General features: G+C 34.6%; 1 protein-coding gene across 6 annotated transcripts in view; it reads right to left on the bottom strand.

The window, feature by feature from the left end:
* The window catches only part of LOC106066332 (protein unc-80 homolog), a 53,331-nt gene extending 48,154 nt beyond the window's left edge, over positions 1–5,177 (bottom strand). For 3 of the 6 annotated variants that reach the window (XM_013225323.2, XM_056031587.1, XM_056031586.1), the window contains exons 1-3: positions 5,032–5,174; positions 719–843; positions 561–609 (exon numbers count right to left, since the gene is read on the bottom strand). In XM_013225323.2, coding sequence (XP_013080777.2) covers positions 561–609; positions 719–810 — 141 coding nt within the window. In that variant the 5' untranslated portion in view covers positions 811–843; positions 5,032–5,174. Of the gene's footprint in view, positions 1–560; positions 610–718; positions 886–5,031 lie in introns of all 6 variants that reach the window. The other 3 variants (XM_056031583.1, XM_056031584.1, XM_056031585.1) reach the window with 3 other exon arrangements.
* Between the last annotated feature and the right edge of the window lie 10,072 nt (positions 5,178–15,249).

Here is a 15,249-nt window from a genome sequence, read left to right as displayed (position 1 = left end):
TGAACAGGATAATAGCATAGACTTGAATTTTAAAATAAATAGGTTTAAAGGATATTTCTAATATAAGAACACAATATAAATAAATTGAATGAATATATCTGCAATGAAAGTATTGAAATAAACCTAAAGTACAACTGACTCCCCCTTTAACCTTATTTTCTTCTCCTTAAAAATATCCTGCTCTAAAATTAACTTCTTGAAGAGTTAAGAGAGAAAGATTCTTCATGAATATAAAACATGTTTAATTTTAGCACTCCTGGAATTTTATAAGCTATTTTTTTTTAGCTCTACTTCAAGATTTGTGTAGTTTCTAGAATAATAACAAAACAGCTTCCATTGTTGTTTTAGCTACAAATGACAAGTCTTATTGACAAAGAAAGGCTAACTGGTCAAAATAAAAACACAAACAAAAAAGGGAGAGGGTAAGAGCCATTTTGTTTTTAGTTTTGTTTTATCTTAAATAAAAAATATCAAAATAAAAAAATTATATTAAATGTTCTTTATTATCTCCATGCAAATAAAAACTTTACAAAAGTAATGTGATATGATTTTACACTTACCACACAAGAAGCTTCACATAATTTGCCTTGCTTTGGTCTAATAAAGGGACTACACATTGGAAATAAAAAAAACATTATCTATGTTTTATTTGCCACAATAAAATTTAAAAAAAATCATTAAAACAATAACAAGGAGATGTCATAGTTTCAATAGATACCTGGTCTGTCTCCAAAAGAATGTTTGTATTGGGAGTGGTACTGACTGATCTCCATCATAGTCATCTCCACTCTGAGACTTTCTCTTCACCATTGTGGCATCCTGGATTTAAATAAATGCTAGCTGCTGAAACCAGTAATTTTGAAACATCAATGATGTGCTGCAGCTCTAAAAGATTTAATAGGAGAAAGAACAAAGAGCTAAGATAGTACAGAGTACAGAGTCTTGAACTAGAATTGATGACACATTTTTTTAAAAATAAATTATTATGTGTATGTAAATTGTGGGTAAATGAAGTCCCACGGGACAGACAAAAAAAAAGTGCAAGAGAGGAGGACTAAATTTTGAAATGCATGCCTTTTTTTTTATCTCCATCATAGTCAGAGGATCAAAGCATTTTTCTTCCTACTGGCTACTAGAATTCATGGGCCAAGAATGTGTGGTTATAATTAAGGCCCTTCCAATGAACCATTGAAGGATGTATACAATAAATAGTTCTGGTAAAAAACATTGTGGTTGTTGAGTGTGTGTATGGGGGGGGGGGTCATAATGGGGAAACAAACAGACAAGATTAACAACATAACTATTTTATGTAAAAAAAAAAAAAAACATGGGTACCAGGCAGTACTAGCTACTTTTCCATAAAAAAAAAATCATAAAGATATTTCATAGAAATGCTGAATTCACAGTAGACTCTTAAATGATAAACTTTAAGTATTAGATCTAGATCTCAAGATTCTTCTATATCTGCACTTTAGATCTACTAGGCAGACCTATCATGATCCAACCTTTTGGCGCAACTGCTTTGTCACGAAATGTTTTAGTCACATTATATATGTTCATTTTATTATGTCTTTACAAAGAATGATGTGTGTTTGTGGTCAAAGATATTTTTTAATATAATGAACAAATAGTTATTTTTGTCCATTAGATTTGGGATTTAAGTTTGTGTAATTATTGTTATATCACTAAAATTATAATGTGTGTGTTGGTTTTAATGTTGTCCAAAAAAAAAAAAAAAAAAGGAAACAATGATTAAAAAAAAAATATTCAATTTTAGTGCACATGAAAATTTTAAATTTAATTTATAGTACCTCCAACTCGTCCTGTGTAAATCATACATTAAAATATCTATAGAGTCAAGGCTCTACCTATTAAATATTGATGCATTGATAACTAACTTTAACTATTGTATTAAATTATTAAATCTAGATGTAAATATCATTATAAAATTATAATTATAAAGTAGAAACAATCAGTATGAGACTACGCTGCATCAGGCTATGGAGTATGACAGTCTTATTTTCTAGACTAGATTAGAGTGACTTAAGTCTAGATCTCTAGATGATAGATCTAGATTCTAGATTACTAGAAATTAGAATAGACTAAATTTAGTATATGTATAGATGATCTATCCTATTATTCCTAACTATAGACAATGGGTTGACTGGGTTTCAAATCCGGCCCACAAACTGTATGCCATATGATGGGCATCCAATCAAACCTGTCCTCAAAAGCATTGTGTACAGTTTAATAATGTATCGAAATTAGTTATTTTAAAGCTATATGAATGCTATATTAGATGATTTTGAGACTATATAAAAAGCACTATGACTAAATGAATTAAGTATAACTTTTGGAATTGGAAATCTCTCATTGCGCAAAAATTCCTGCTACCATATACATTAACAGGCACAGTGACTGCATGCTTTGCTTCCAAACTGGAAGGTCCTGTATTCTGGTGAAAACTGGGATTTTTTTTTTCGGGTTCTTAAGGGCACCTTTAAGCTGAGCCAGCTCCAATGGGACCTGACATTAGCTAAAGAAAAGTAAAGGCAGTTGGTCATTGTGCTGGCCACATAACTCTCTTGTTAACTGTGGGCCACAAAAACAGATGACCTTTACATCATCTGTCCAATAGACCGCATGGTCTGAAAGGGGAACTTTTTTTTCCTTTTTATATACATTAACATACACATGTACTTGACATTCACAGCATCTGAAGATCCTCCATCACAAACATACAGTTTATGATTCAGTTTCATTCCTTGCCATTTTTTCAGGCATATTGACTTGAATTTACAAATACAACTCTTCATCCTCCATTATTTAACTGCCCATCTCACAATTCATGGTGGCTGAGTGGTTAATCACTTGGCTTCCGAACCTGTGTCCTGAGTTCGAATGTCGGTGAAGACTGGGATTTTGAAATAAATTGGGATTTTAAGGGCTCCCCTGAGTCCACCCATTTCTAAGGTGGTTGGTCGTAGTGTTGGCCACATGACACCCTGCTCGTTAACTGTTGGCCAAAGAAACAGATTACCTTAACATCACCTGTCCTGTAGATCACAAGGTCTGAAAAGGGAACTTTACTCTACTCATAAGGTCATATAAATGGAAACCTACTTTGGCTGTCTGCATCTTAGAACTGGCTACTCACACAACAGAAAATTAAGTCCATTTGTTTGAGAGTAATTTAATATATCCTTACATTTAGTAAAAAAAAAAATGCTGTCAAGATTGTTTCATATTTTAGCAAAGCCTCTATGTATTTTGACTTAAGTCAATATTTTTGTCATCTTGGCATTAGTGTTTCTTATGGTATTGAGCCTGTTCATTCATAAATGCTTTCATCATAAGGTTGGTGCTTGTGAGAAAAAAATAATTTTACTACATTCTTTTGCATAGGATTCAAGCAATAGTTGTTTGGTCGAGAGGCTAAGTATGCTTAAACTTGGCTTGGCCACCTAAGAATGGGGGTCAAGGTCCAACACCCGACTCGAGCAGAGTTGTGTTTACTGAGCGCCTAAAGTCAGCACGGAAAACCTCCCAACCGGTCCACAAATGAGAGTGGACCATAGCGATCTGAACATGCTATTAGCATGAAAGTAGCGCTATATAAAAGCTAAAATTATTATACTTATCTTCTGCTCCTTTTTTTTTTTTTTAATTTTTTGCATTCTAATTCCAATCAATGTATTGCTACACTGTTCAAGATAATAAATGTGATTTATGAAGGACATGGTAGATGGGCCAACTTGAGATCATGCGACAACTGCAACAAACCATTAAGAATTTGTAGGTGACTGAACATGTCACCTATAGGACTTTAAGCGTTGTTTGTCCCTTTATAGATTCATCTGAATATGTTCATACTAAAGTGAACTCCATATCTCTATAAGAAATAAGGTCTAAAGTTTCTTGTTTATCGTTTAGTTGTATATAATAAGGAAGTGACATCTACTAGAAGCACTATAATAAGGAGGAAGAATGTAGGGTACTTAAAACAATGCTTTAGATTAGTGTAAAAGATGTTTGTTGTTTTTAAATCATGATGATGATGCTCAGAATGCTGCTTTTAACTTTAAAGAGAATATTATAAAATCTTTTAAAAAATTTATTGGTATTCATGCAGCCCCTTTGGTGACCCTGCAGGGACAGGGTATTTGCCCGAATATCTATATATAAGTAAGGTTCCCCTTTCAGACCTTGTGGTCTATAGGGCAGATGATGTAATATTCTGTGGCCTACGGTTAATGAGAGTATTGTGTGGCCAGCACAATGACCAACCGCCTTTACTTTTCCCCAACTAATGTCAGGTACCCATTAGAGCTGGGTGGACTCAGAGGCGCCCGAGGATCCCGTAAATAAAAATCCAAGTCTTCACCAGGATTCGAACCCAGGACCCCCGGTTCAGAAGCCAAGCGCTTTACTGCTCAGCCACCGCGCCTCCTGAATATCCATATAGTTTTCATATATACTGATATTAGTGATATAGCCAGTCCGCCCCTACTATACTAGCCTATAGAGTAGTAAATAGACTACTACAGATTCTTTAAGTTATAATAAGTTATAGATAGATCATCATATTCATACTATTCATAGTCATACAGTCATCATAGATCTATATTATTCTAGATCCAGACTATTCTATATTTCTATATATGATAAATGATATCTAGAATCTAGACTCTTATCTCTCATGACGGACTAACACTAACTAACTTTGTGATGTCTAAACTTAAACTAGTCTAAAGTCTAACTTATTCACTCATTCTCAATCTAGACAGGCAATAATTCATTGTAAGATTATAGACTATTGATTAAGGTCACTATAGAGTATAGTACTATAGTGTCTTAGATTTAATTATTTTAAATTTAATAGATCTAAAATGACTAAATTAAATCATAAATGAGTCAATCTGACTATTCTGACACTAATTAAAGTTGAAGAAATAGTGTGAAATAGGAATTATATAGTCTAGATAAAGATTTGAATTAGATTTAATAATAGAGCAACTATTTATTACACACCCACTGAACCGATTTGTTTGTGTTGTGTCAGAAACAGAGTAAGAAACTAATTATTAAATATTCCAGGTTTCTGAAACACTGAGTCTACATTGACTATAAATGTGTAGCCTCTTTTTACTAAATTTGAACTTTCACCTTCACCTTCACCCCTGAATATATAATAAGTATATTACTTACGTTGTTGAAGGTCACGTGACAAGCGTTGTTAATTTGTCATATTTAAAGACCAAATGAAGAGGTTTTTTTCGAAATTGAGATAGCGATTGATTCAGACAGTAGATAGCATCAAAGTTAGTTCCTAAAATTTTGAGATTTTAGAAAAGCGTATTTATATTAGAAAAAGTAATTTGAAAGTGGAAAAAATAACGAGATTTGAAAATCAGCTTCAATGGCCGAAACCGGAAGTGACGTCTTGTAATGGACTGAGAAAATGTAAATAAAAATAGACATGGCTGGATACGTTATTGATAGCGATTCAGATGATATACTTATCAAAATCTAGCTGTCAAACAATTTTAAATGATACTTATCATGGAATGCACCAAAATGCCCCGAAGATAACTCTTCTACTTTTCTAAATATATTATAGAGCAGACTATTTAATTAATATAGTTATTATAGATAGATTAATAGATAGGACTAGCTAGCTAGACTAGAGTCTAGACGTCACTAGTCTACTTACTAACTTAGACTACTAGGGGGTAGACAGTCACTTATGACTAGATCTAGATTCTGGATAGTAGTAGATTCTAGATCTAGTATAAATTATAATAATAAACTATACTAGTATACTAAAAGTATACTATAAGTCTATTATAATTTTTATTATAACAAAACTAAATGGATAGATTATAGATCTATCTCTAGATCTAATTCTAGCTAGACTTCTAACACTTTTACTAGTCACTCACTAGATTCACTAGATCTAGTTTATATAATAATAATACTTGACTTTGACTTGTAGTAATACTAATAGAGTTTAATACTTATACTAGAGACACTAGAGTAATAGTTTATAAACTAGTAGATTTAAGTAGATCTAGAGACTAGCCTCTATCTATATGTTAAGTTTAAGCCCAGTCCCAGTTGCAATCATTTTTTAATGCTTGAATTTGTGTATCTCTGTAATAGTACTAGATCTAATTGTAAGAGTAATAAGACCTAATGAGTAGTGTCCTAGCATAAAGATTATTCATAGATATAAATAAATATAATATATTATATTAGTCAAGGACTAAACCTAAAGCCTAAGCTAAATCTATATAGAATATATTTATAAAAGATCTAATTCTAATATAGCCCTCTACTAGCCCTTACTATACTTATTAATAAGGCTAGACTTTAGATCTAAAAAATAATAAGTCATCATTTATATTGGTAATATTAAATATGTGACATGTCTTTAAGTCTTAAACTTAAACAGGGTCGGTCCTAACGATTGCGGGGCCTTATGTGAAACTGATTGCGCAGGGCCTAGTCTGGGTGGGAATAAGGATAATAAGTGGAAATTAAGCTTTTGTATTTTTAAAAAATTCGACTTTGAATTTTATTCAATCTTTACTAATTACAAGATTACGATCAAATTCACTTTACTTTACAAACTTTGCAACCTATGGCATATTAATATGCCAGTCACTATTAAAGTAAATAAAGTATGGAAACTTCCTATTAAAGTGAAAATTTGCCTGATTATTACATAAAAGCTGACAATGCCTTTTATTACGCATAGGATTAGCGTTTTCCAGAATGAATGACACCCACAAATGACAATTTTGTCTATTTTTCATGAGATTTTTATGAGCTTTCATGAGATTTCCAGGTTTTATATATACCAGTATATATATATATTGCAATTTAACAATTACACCTAGAATTAGCGTGGGGCCTATGAAAGTGCAGGGTCCACTGCGACCGCATAGGTTGCAGTGGCTTAAGACCGGCCCTGGTCTTAAATATATTATATTGCCTAGGGTACCTACCTAGAGTAGAGTAATTTATTATTATTAAGAACAATAAGAGTTAGATGTTAATGTTAGATCAGATAATCAGTATAACATATAATATATATATATATAACCACTAGTTCTATATATATGTATACATAATTAAGTATAAATGTTAATAAATAAATTTTTAAAAATCTATTTTACAGAAAACATATGACATGTGGCATACAGACAAGTTTACTAGATGGATCTTTCATCATTTTGGAAATACAAGAAGAGCTAATATTCCCTGTTTCTATTGTGAAACAAATCACAGAAACATTCTACAATTTTATTTTATATAATAAATACCAATAAATGTAAATACAAAATCACATTGTAATAGAGTTCTTCATTATACACACAACATTATTTTAGTATGTTCTTTTTCACTTGCTAGGTTTAGACAAAGCTTCGAATCAGGATTTAATATTATTATGTCATAGCCCAAAACTCCAGCAGGATGTTAGTTAATGGCAGTGGTCAATGTTTGAACCTGAGACCACAGAGAAGACAATTCGGAGCGCAAACCACACAACTTTCTGCGTTTCGAAACGTATTGAAATTTTGATAATTTCTATGTTATTGCAGTTTTGAATGTCCATTGCAATGATGACTTGATCTGTAAAGGGGTTACATTTAAAAAAAATAAGAGTTGGATCTCATTCTTCGAATGATGCTATTTATTAGAAATTGCAAGGTGGAATAGATATTAGAGGCCAAAAGAAAATCCACTGCCGAGGGAAGACGTAGACGTCGTAAAGAACATTTAAATTGACCACCAGCTAGGGCTGCGTAGCCATGGAAAATACTGCATTCCTCATTAATCTTTCGACTCGACTGCCAGCCTTATTTATTTAACACTTTAAATTATGAATAGCTCTGCATTTTTTAATTTAAAAAAAAAATATATATATATTCAGTGATTAACTGGCAATAATTGGGTTACTAAAATTTAATAAAATGAGTTGCATAACTACATCAACAGTAGCCTATATGCATTACTGAATATTATATTGATGCTACAATTTTTTTTCCACTTCCCAGAAAAAAGAAAAAAAAACAACAACTCCTTTTCCAGTAGGATAATCTCTTCTATTTATAGTCTAAACATAATTTAAAACTTTGTTACAGTTACAGATTAACTTGCTAACTTAACTATCTAATGATTCTATTCGTGAGATGAATGAAAATTCAATTTTTACATATAGATTTATAGAACTATTTAAGTAAGAATGTAACAAAATCCATATTTCGTATATTAATAATAATATAGAATTGGTAGATCTAGGTCTAATTTTTGCCTGTTTTTAGAAATTTAGATCTAGTAGATCTAAATCAGACTACCTTTAAGTCTAGGTTAAGGTTAAAGCTATTTGCTAGTGTTGTACGAGGTTGTGACTCTAGATTCAAACTAAATATAATCGTGTACTACAATAACTACATTGAATGAGCTCAACATTATAATTAATGTTGTTTTTTCCCCATATTTGGCCTATTTAGGGACGACTATAGGTTAATAATCACTATTAAGTGTATTATAGATAGAGTATATAATTTTAAACTTTGTTTTTCTAGATCTAGGCCCAGCACCTCGATCGGATCAGTCTAGATAGATCTATATAGATAGGTCTAATCTCGGTAAATCTCTAAATATCCAATAGGCCTACTACTATTACTAGATCTAGACTTCATCTAATTAAATTTAGGTCTACTTCAGACATCATTAATGATCTGAGAAAAGAAGATCTAGCTCTTGATCAAAAGCAGTAGATGAGGAACTAGAATACGCCTGAAGCAGTAACATAAGCCATAAATTGCGTAACTTGACTAAAACGAATTGAGGCGCGCGGTACTGCGTGGGCTGAAACGCTGTTCGCTTGACTAGATCAAGACTAAGCCGACAAACAGTAGAATTCAGTAGATCTAACATGCAAAGCCATAAATTGCGTGATTTGACCTAATTTCCCCAACTCTAACATCCACTTTATATAAATTGGTGTGTTTTAGTCGCCTTTGTTTTCAGAAACTGGCATTCCTGTAAAAAGGAATAGGGAAATACGCTAAGCCATAAACTGAAAAATTTGACCTAATTTCCCTTAAACTACGTCATCGACCTTGGTTGTCTGGGAAATACTGATCTCGAATGGCTTCGAGATTGTGAAATTTAATAGTCCCTAAAACACACATTAAATTGCTTATATCTAAATAATTACAAATAATATATGTCTAATATTTCGTATGTATGTTTTTTTAAACATTATGAAACTAAAAAAAAGTATTACACCGGTTTCCGCGTCTGACCCCAAAACCTCTTCAGTTGGTCTTTAAATTTAACACTATTCTAGAATATATAGATATATATACGTGTGTGAGCTTGCGCTCCCAGAGCTAGTTTTATATGCAATTTTAGCTATTTTTAAAATGTATTTTTGTTGTATAGGTTAGAGCTATTTTTATATATTTTATTTTTATATGTTAGTGTCAGATTTTATAGTTGTACTTCCGCATATTTATATAGGTTAGTGCGGGATAGTATAAAAAGTGATGTACTACATGCTGTCTTAAAACAGTTCAGTGTACAGTTGACCAGTGGTCAGTATAGTATGTCTGTGTGACAGCCGAAGATCTTAGTGGTCTGTCGTCTAATTATTTTATTATTCTGTACCTGGGACGGCCTGCCTGACCTGCTCACACACACACACACATATATATATATATATATATATATATATATATATATATATATATATATATATATATATATATATATATATATATATATATATATATATATATATATATATATATATATATATATGGGAAAGGACCAATGGCGAACGCTTTTGTGCCAGTTTTTAGTTTAGACTTTATAACTCCGCAATGGTTAAACTTATTTAAAAAAATGAAAACATCTGCGGACTCCTCAGCTATTGGGCGATAAAACTAAATTTGACTCTTTTTTCCAAATCAGCTATTAAATTCATAATTCAAGTCAACTTACGGTAGGGGTCGAACCTAATCAGCGAACGCAATTTTCGCGGGAGTCATAATGAGCGAAAGGCCGTAAAAAATAGCGAAATAGCATGTTAAAATATAGGAAATTATGCTTCAATTAGTTCTATCATTTAACTTCTTCAATGAAGCATTATAACTATTGTCCTCCTTGTGGCATTAGGCCTAATTTTTTTTTCACTTTTCTTGTGCTCCACATCTCCATTCTCTGCTTGGAACTGATGTCTATATAGCTTACGAAACTTGCGATCAAATACAAATATATATTTATATGTGTGTGTGTATATATACTCTTTATTACATTCTGACCCATCATTCTGTCGGAAGACGCTTATTGTGCCCTAGAATAGGTTCTTCCTGGAGTTAGGGGGAAAATTGTAGACTCCCCGCCATTGCTAGCAAGGGAGCGCTATTAGTTCCCCCAGCGCGGGGCGAAGCCAAGCACTAATTCTGATATTGAAAGCCAATAAAATGCATATTCTGAGGTATCTACAGTGCATTTTCCTGCTATTAAAAAGTTTTATTTCAAAAATCTAATGTGCTATTCTTACTGACTTAGACCCTCCCGCGTCGTTCGGCGCATTTGCCATCAAGCTGTTTTCACAAAAATCTGTCACTGGTAAAAAAAAAATTACTCTGGAGTCCTCGATACACTATAATGAATCTCCACCCTGGGACGAAAGCCCTCTTCCTACTATAAGGGACCATATTGAAAACATAAAAAGAAAATCTGATTACAGACCAACAGAGCTCAAGGAAATAGTGAACTGTTTTCTACATACCAATTACCCTAGCAATCAGTGGATCAGAGTTTACACGGATGGCTCATCCCATAAAGCCACCACAAATGGAGGAGCTGGAATACTTATCGAATGGCCAGATGGAGGAAAACTAGAAAATTCCTTTGCAACTGGAGAGCTCTCTGACAGTCACAGAGCAGAAAGGGAAGCACTAGCACTAGCTGCTACCATGCTAGCAAATCATCCAAGTTCCCCTCACAGTCAGATTGTCTTTCTAACAGACGCAAAAACAACCCTCCAAAGCCTGCAAAATTCTGATTCCCCTTATATTAAAAACCTCAGAACAGCACTCACAAAGCTCAACCACAACAGCAAAAAAAACTGTCATTCAATGGATACCAGCTCACATACAACTAGCAGGAAATGAGAAGGCTGACACACTCGCCAAGAGTGGGAGAACAAACTCACAAGTAAACTCTGCTCTCTATCCAGAAGAAATGAAGAAATTAATTGTAGATAAAATAAATGAGAAATGGACGAGCTCCCATCCAAATCACAAGAAAGATGATGCTTACTATAAGCTATCCCGACAAGACCAACGTCTAATCTTTCGACTCAGGACCGGACACAACAGAATGCGACAACACATGTTCCGGAAGCTCAAAATTAGAACCAGTGAAATCTGCCCATGTGGAGTATCACCAGAAAATGCCAACCACGTCCTCCAAAACTGCTCTCTCTACCAAGAGGCCCGTATAAGACATTGGCCCCAAATCACCCCAATAGAAAGAAAACTATATGGAGAGCTCCCTGATTTGGAAACCACTGCGCAGTTCATCTCATGTATTGGTCTAGTCATATGAACACTCCAACATAACAATGAGAACGATGAAGAAGAAGAAGAATGTCACTGGTAATGTCTGAAGCCTCTTCCTACCTGCTCTGAGGACCTCCATGAATGTGTGGCGCCAAGTTGTACTAGGATGTCATCGCAACTCTTCTTATGCCCAATTCATTTAGTCGGATAACATGTCCCGCAAACCTCACGCGACGCTCTGTCACAATCTTACTAAGGGGTCGACTCCCAGTTCGGCATATGATTTCCTTGATTTAGACCCTATCTCTATAACTGACTCCTAAAATCTATCTTAGCCATCTTTGTTGAGCCACATTTAGTGTTTTTCAAACTATTCACTGCACTTTATTAATTGAGCCCCGCCACTTGTAGAAATGTGTTTGTTTGTTTGATTTGAGGCACATCGGCACAATTTAGGCCATGTCGTGCCTGCAGTCCCTTAAGGACTACTCTCTCTCTAAACAACAGGGCCAGATTCTATACAGTCATATCATTAAAATCAAGGTCTATTCACAGTTAAAATAGTCAAGGTAGTAAAAATTTAAATATTTGGTAAAAATCTAATGTAAATAGTGCATGTTCACAAATTCATAAATCAGATCTTCGTAGATAGCCCCACTTCCCGGATAAATGTGTAACCTCTCTTGAATACGCTCTTGGAATTAAGTGACTGTAGTTTGCTTTAGATTTTATATCGAAAAGTGAAGTTTTATCGTCAAAATAATCTGTTGGGGGTTTTAAACTAAAAATCTCTGGAGTTATGTTTTTTTTTAAATTCAAAACCCCAATTTAGCTACGGTCATAGAATTGTAGTTTGCTTTAGAATAATATTGAAGATAGAGGTTTTCCACCTCAAAACGCTCTGTAGGGGGATTTTAAACTCAAAACCATCTGGAGGGGTTTTAAACTTAAAAAAAAAAGCCATCTGTAGGAGAAGGATTTAAACTCAAAACCCCCAATTGTCTTGGCTACTCTCAAATAATTTTAGTGTGTATTTTGTTTGTTTTTTTATTGAAGAGGTATTTTTTAGCATCAAACCACTCTGAAGGGGGGTTTAAACTCAAAACTCCTTTTGGCAACGCTCAAAGCATTTTGAGTGCGTAATTTGCTTTTTTTCTTACTTTGAAGATGTATTTTTTAGCTTCAAACCCCGCTTGCGTGGGGTTTAAACTCAAAACCACTTTGGCTATGCTCATAGATTTCTGAGTGTGTAATTTTTTTTTATATTGAAGAGCTATTTTTTAGCTTCAAACTTCACTGGAGGGGAGTTTAAACTCAAAACCCCTTTGAATACACTCATAATTTGCTTTGTTTTTAATATTTAAGAAGTATTTTTTACCTTCAAACCCCACTGAAGGGGGGTTTAAACTCAAAACTGACTCAAAACCCATTTAGCTACGGTCATAACATTTTGAGTGCATAATTTGCTTTTGTTTTTCATACTGAAGAGGTATTTTTAGCTTCAAACCCCGCTGAAAGGGGGGGGGGGTTAAATTCAAAACTGAGTCAAAACCCATTTAGCTACGCTCATAACATTTTAAGTGCGTTATTTGCGTTTTTTTGAAGAGGTATTTTTTTAGCTTCAAACCCTATTGAAGAGGGGTTGGGGGTTAACTCAAAACCCCTTTGGCTACGCTCATAGAATTTTGAGTGTGTAATTTTCTTTTTTTATATTGAAGAGGGGGTTTATCGGAAATTTTGGAAGGGGTTTAAAAATCAAAATCTTCCTTAACTGTGCTCGTGAAATTTGGGTGATTGTCGTTTGCATTTTTTGTGTGTTATAGAAGAGGGGAATTGTGACAGGTGGGGAAATGTGATGTGTGTTTGGCGCGTTTTATGTCTAGGGGATGATTATTTTTAAGGCTATCACACTCCCACTTATCAGCATATGAATCGGGAGCAGACACGCAACGAGACAAAGCAATGAAAGATAGATACAAAAGTTAAAAATGAAGAATATTTATTTACACAAATATACATATAAGAATAAAAAGGGGGAGGGTTTGCACCTATCTCTAATTGATAATAATTTAGATCATCACTCTTGCACATAATAAGAGAGTATGTCACTTTGTCCTCTGACTTAGCTGGTATTCCTGTTGATGTCGCAGCTGGCTGTGTCTTGGCTTGAGGTTCTGCAGCTGGAGGTGGCGCTCTAGCGGATATAGGGACGCCGGTGATATAGTTCTTGTGGAGTCTCAATCCCCAAAATCTAATATCTGTAGTGGGCACAGTAGGGCGGGTGGCCGGCTACCGTGGGCACAAGGTTACTGCGGGCAGAGCTGATCTGCCGTGGGCAGCGTAGTTGACCGGATATGTCCAGTGAGTTGCAGAGGGTTGGCGTAGCTATGACGTCTCGCACAGACCTGAGTCCATAGGGACGTCGCACCTAATAAGATGACAGGTGGGCTGTCGAATAGGCGGGCAATGCCGATAGCGCCAAGTGGTAGAGTTGAGTAGATCTCAGTAGGCAAGTGCAGTGCTGAATAGCACTGAGCACAGATGCAGGTAAATAGATCGTTGATCCAATGAATAAATAGGCTAGTGCAGTGCTGAATAACACTAAGCACAAAGATAGTAGGTGATTCTTGATATCAAACAGATAGGCAATAGGCAATAGTTGATTCTTGGTAGCAACTAGGCAAGTGCAGCGCTGATTAGCACTAAGCACATAGATAGGCCAGTAGGCAAATAGGCAGACACCTGAGGGAGGCTGCGGATAAATAAAGACAAGTTAGGACATGTCTCTCATGAATCTTATCGATGCCCTCGACTGAGGTGCATTCGTCAGATTGGTAAAATTGCTTTAGAGCATAATAGGGAGATGATGACAAATGGGATTTGGGAAAATAGATGGCAGATAGTGGCAATATAGAAATGTACATAAAAGGGAAAGTAATAATATAAAAATGTACATAGCAGGGGAAATAATAATCTCAAATAACCAACACAGGTGGATAGAGAAAGAAGGGGGGGGGAAGTGAAATGGGCGGTGGTCAGTGACCCAGACGGTTTGTTTACATATGACCGTCGATCGAGAACAATGGAGCGCACCTGAACGGTGAGGGTGTCCATTCAAGGGGCGCAACTCTCGTTGGAGTAAAATGACTACAGGGGAGATAATCCATTACAGGGGAGATAATTCATATCTCCTTTCTAAGCGCAGTATTAGTGCGATAGTAAAATCATCAAGGCGATCAACCGAGATAAAGGAAATAAAATAAGGTGTACAAATATATACATGGTTGCATCAACGGTCAATTGAGCAACGTAGCATTAATAGATTAATGCAATACTAAAATATATACATAGCACATGTTTATGTTTTCTACTTACGCCAGTGAGAAATACACAATGCACTAATTAAATATAAATGAACTAAGCAAAATACACGTGATAAAATCCAATGGAAATAGCACAAAAGTAATTAAGATGGAACTTGTGATTAAGTTCGGCTTACCACCAGGTATTCCTCTAGGAGTGAGAATGTATGAAGTAGTCCAGACTCAATAGCTCAGCTCGAATGAGAATGAAAGAGAGTTTGATTTGAGTTGGTTTACTTTATATAAGCCTGGAATGTGCGGGCGGACACAGGAAATGCCCTAGGCTAAGATTTATCTTA

The sequence above is a fragment of the Biomphalaria glabrata genome, chromosome 6 (genome assembly GCF_947242115.1).
Source record: "Biomphalaria glabrata chromosome 6, xgBioGlab47.1, whole genome shotgun sequence".
Lineage (NCBI taxonomy): Eukaryota > Metazoa > Mollusca > Gastropoda > Planorbidae > Biomphalaria > Biomphalaria glabrata.
The sequence above is the reverse complement of the archived record's forward strand: the minus strand, read 5'-3'. Positions and strand labels throughout refer to the sequence as shown.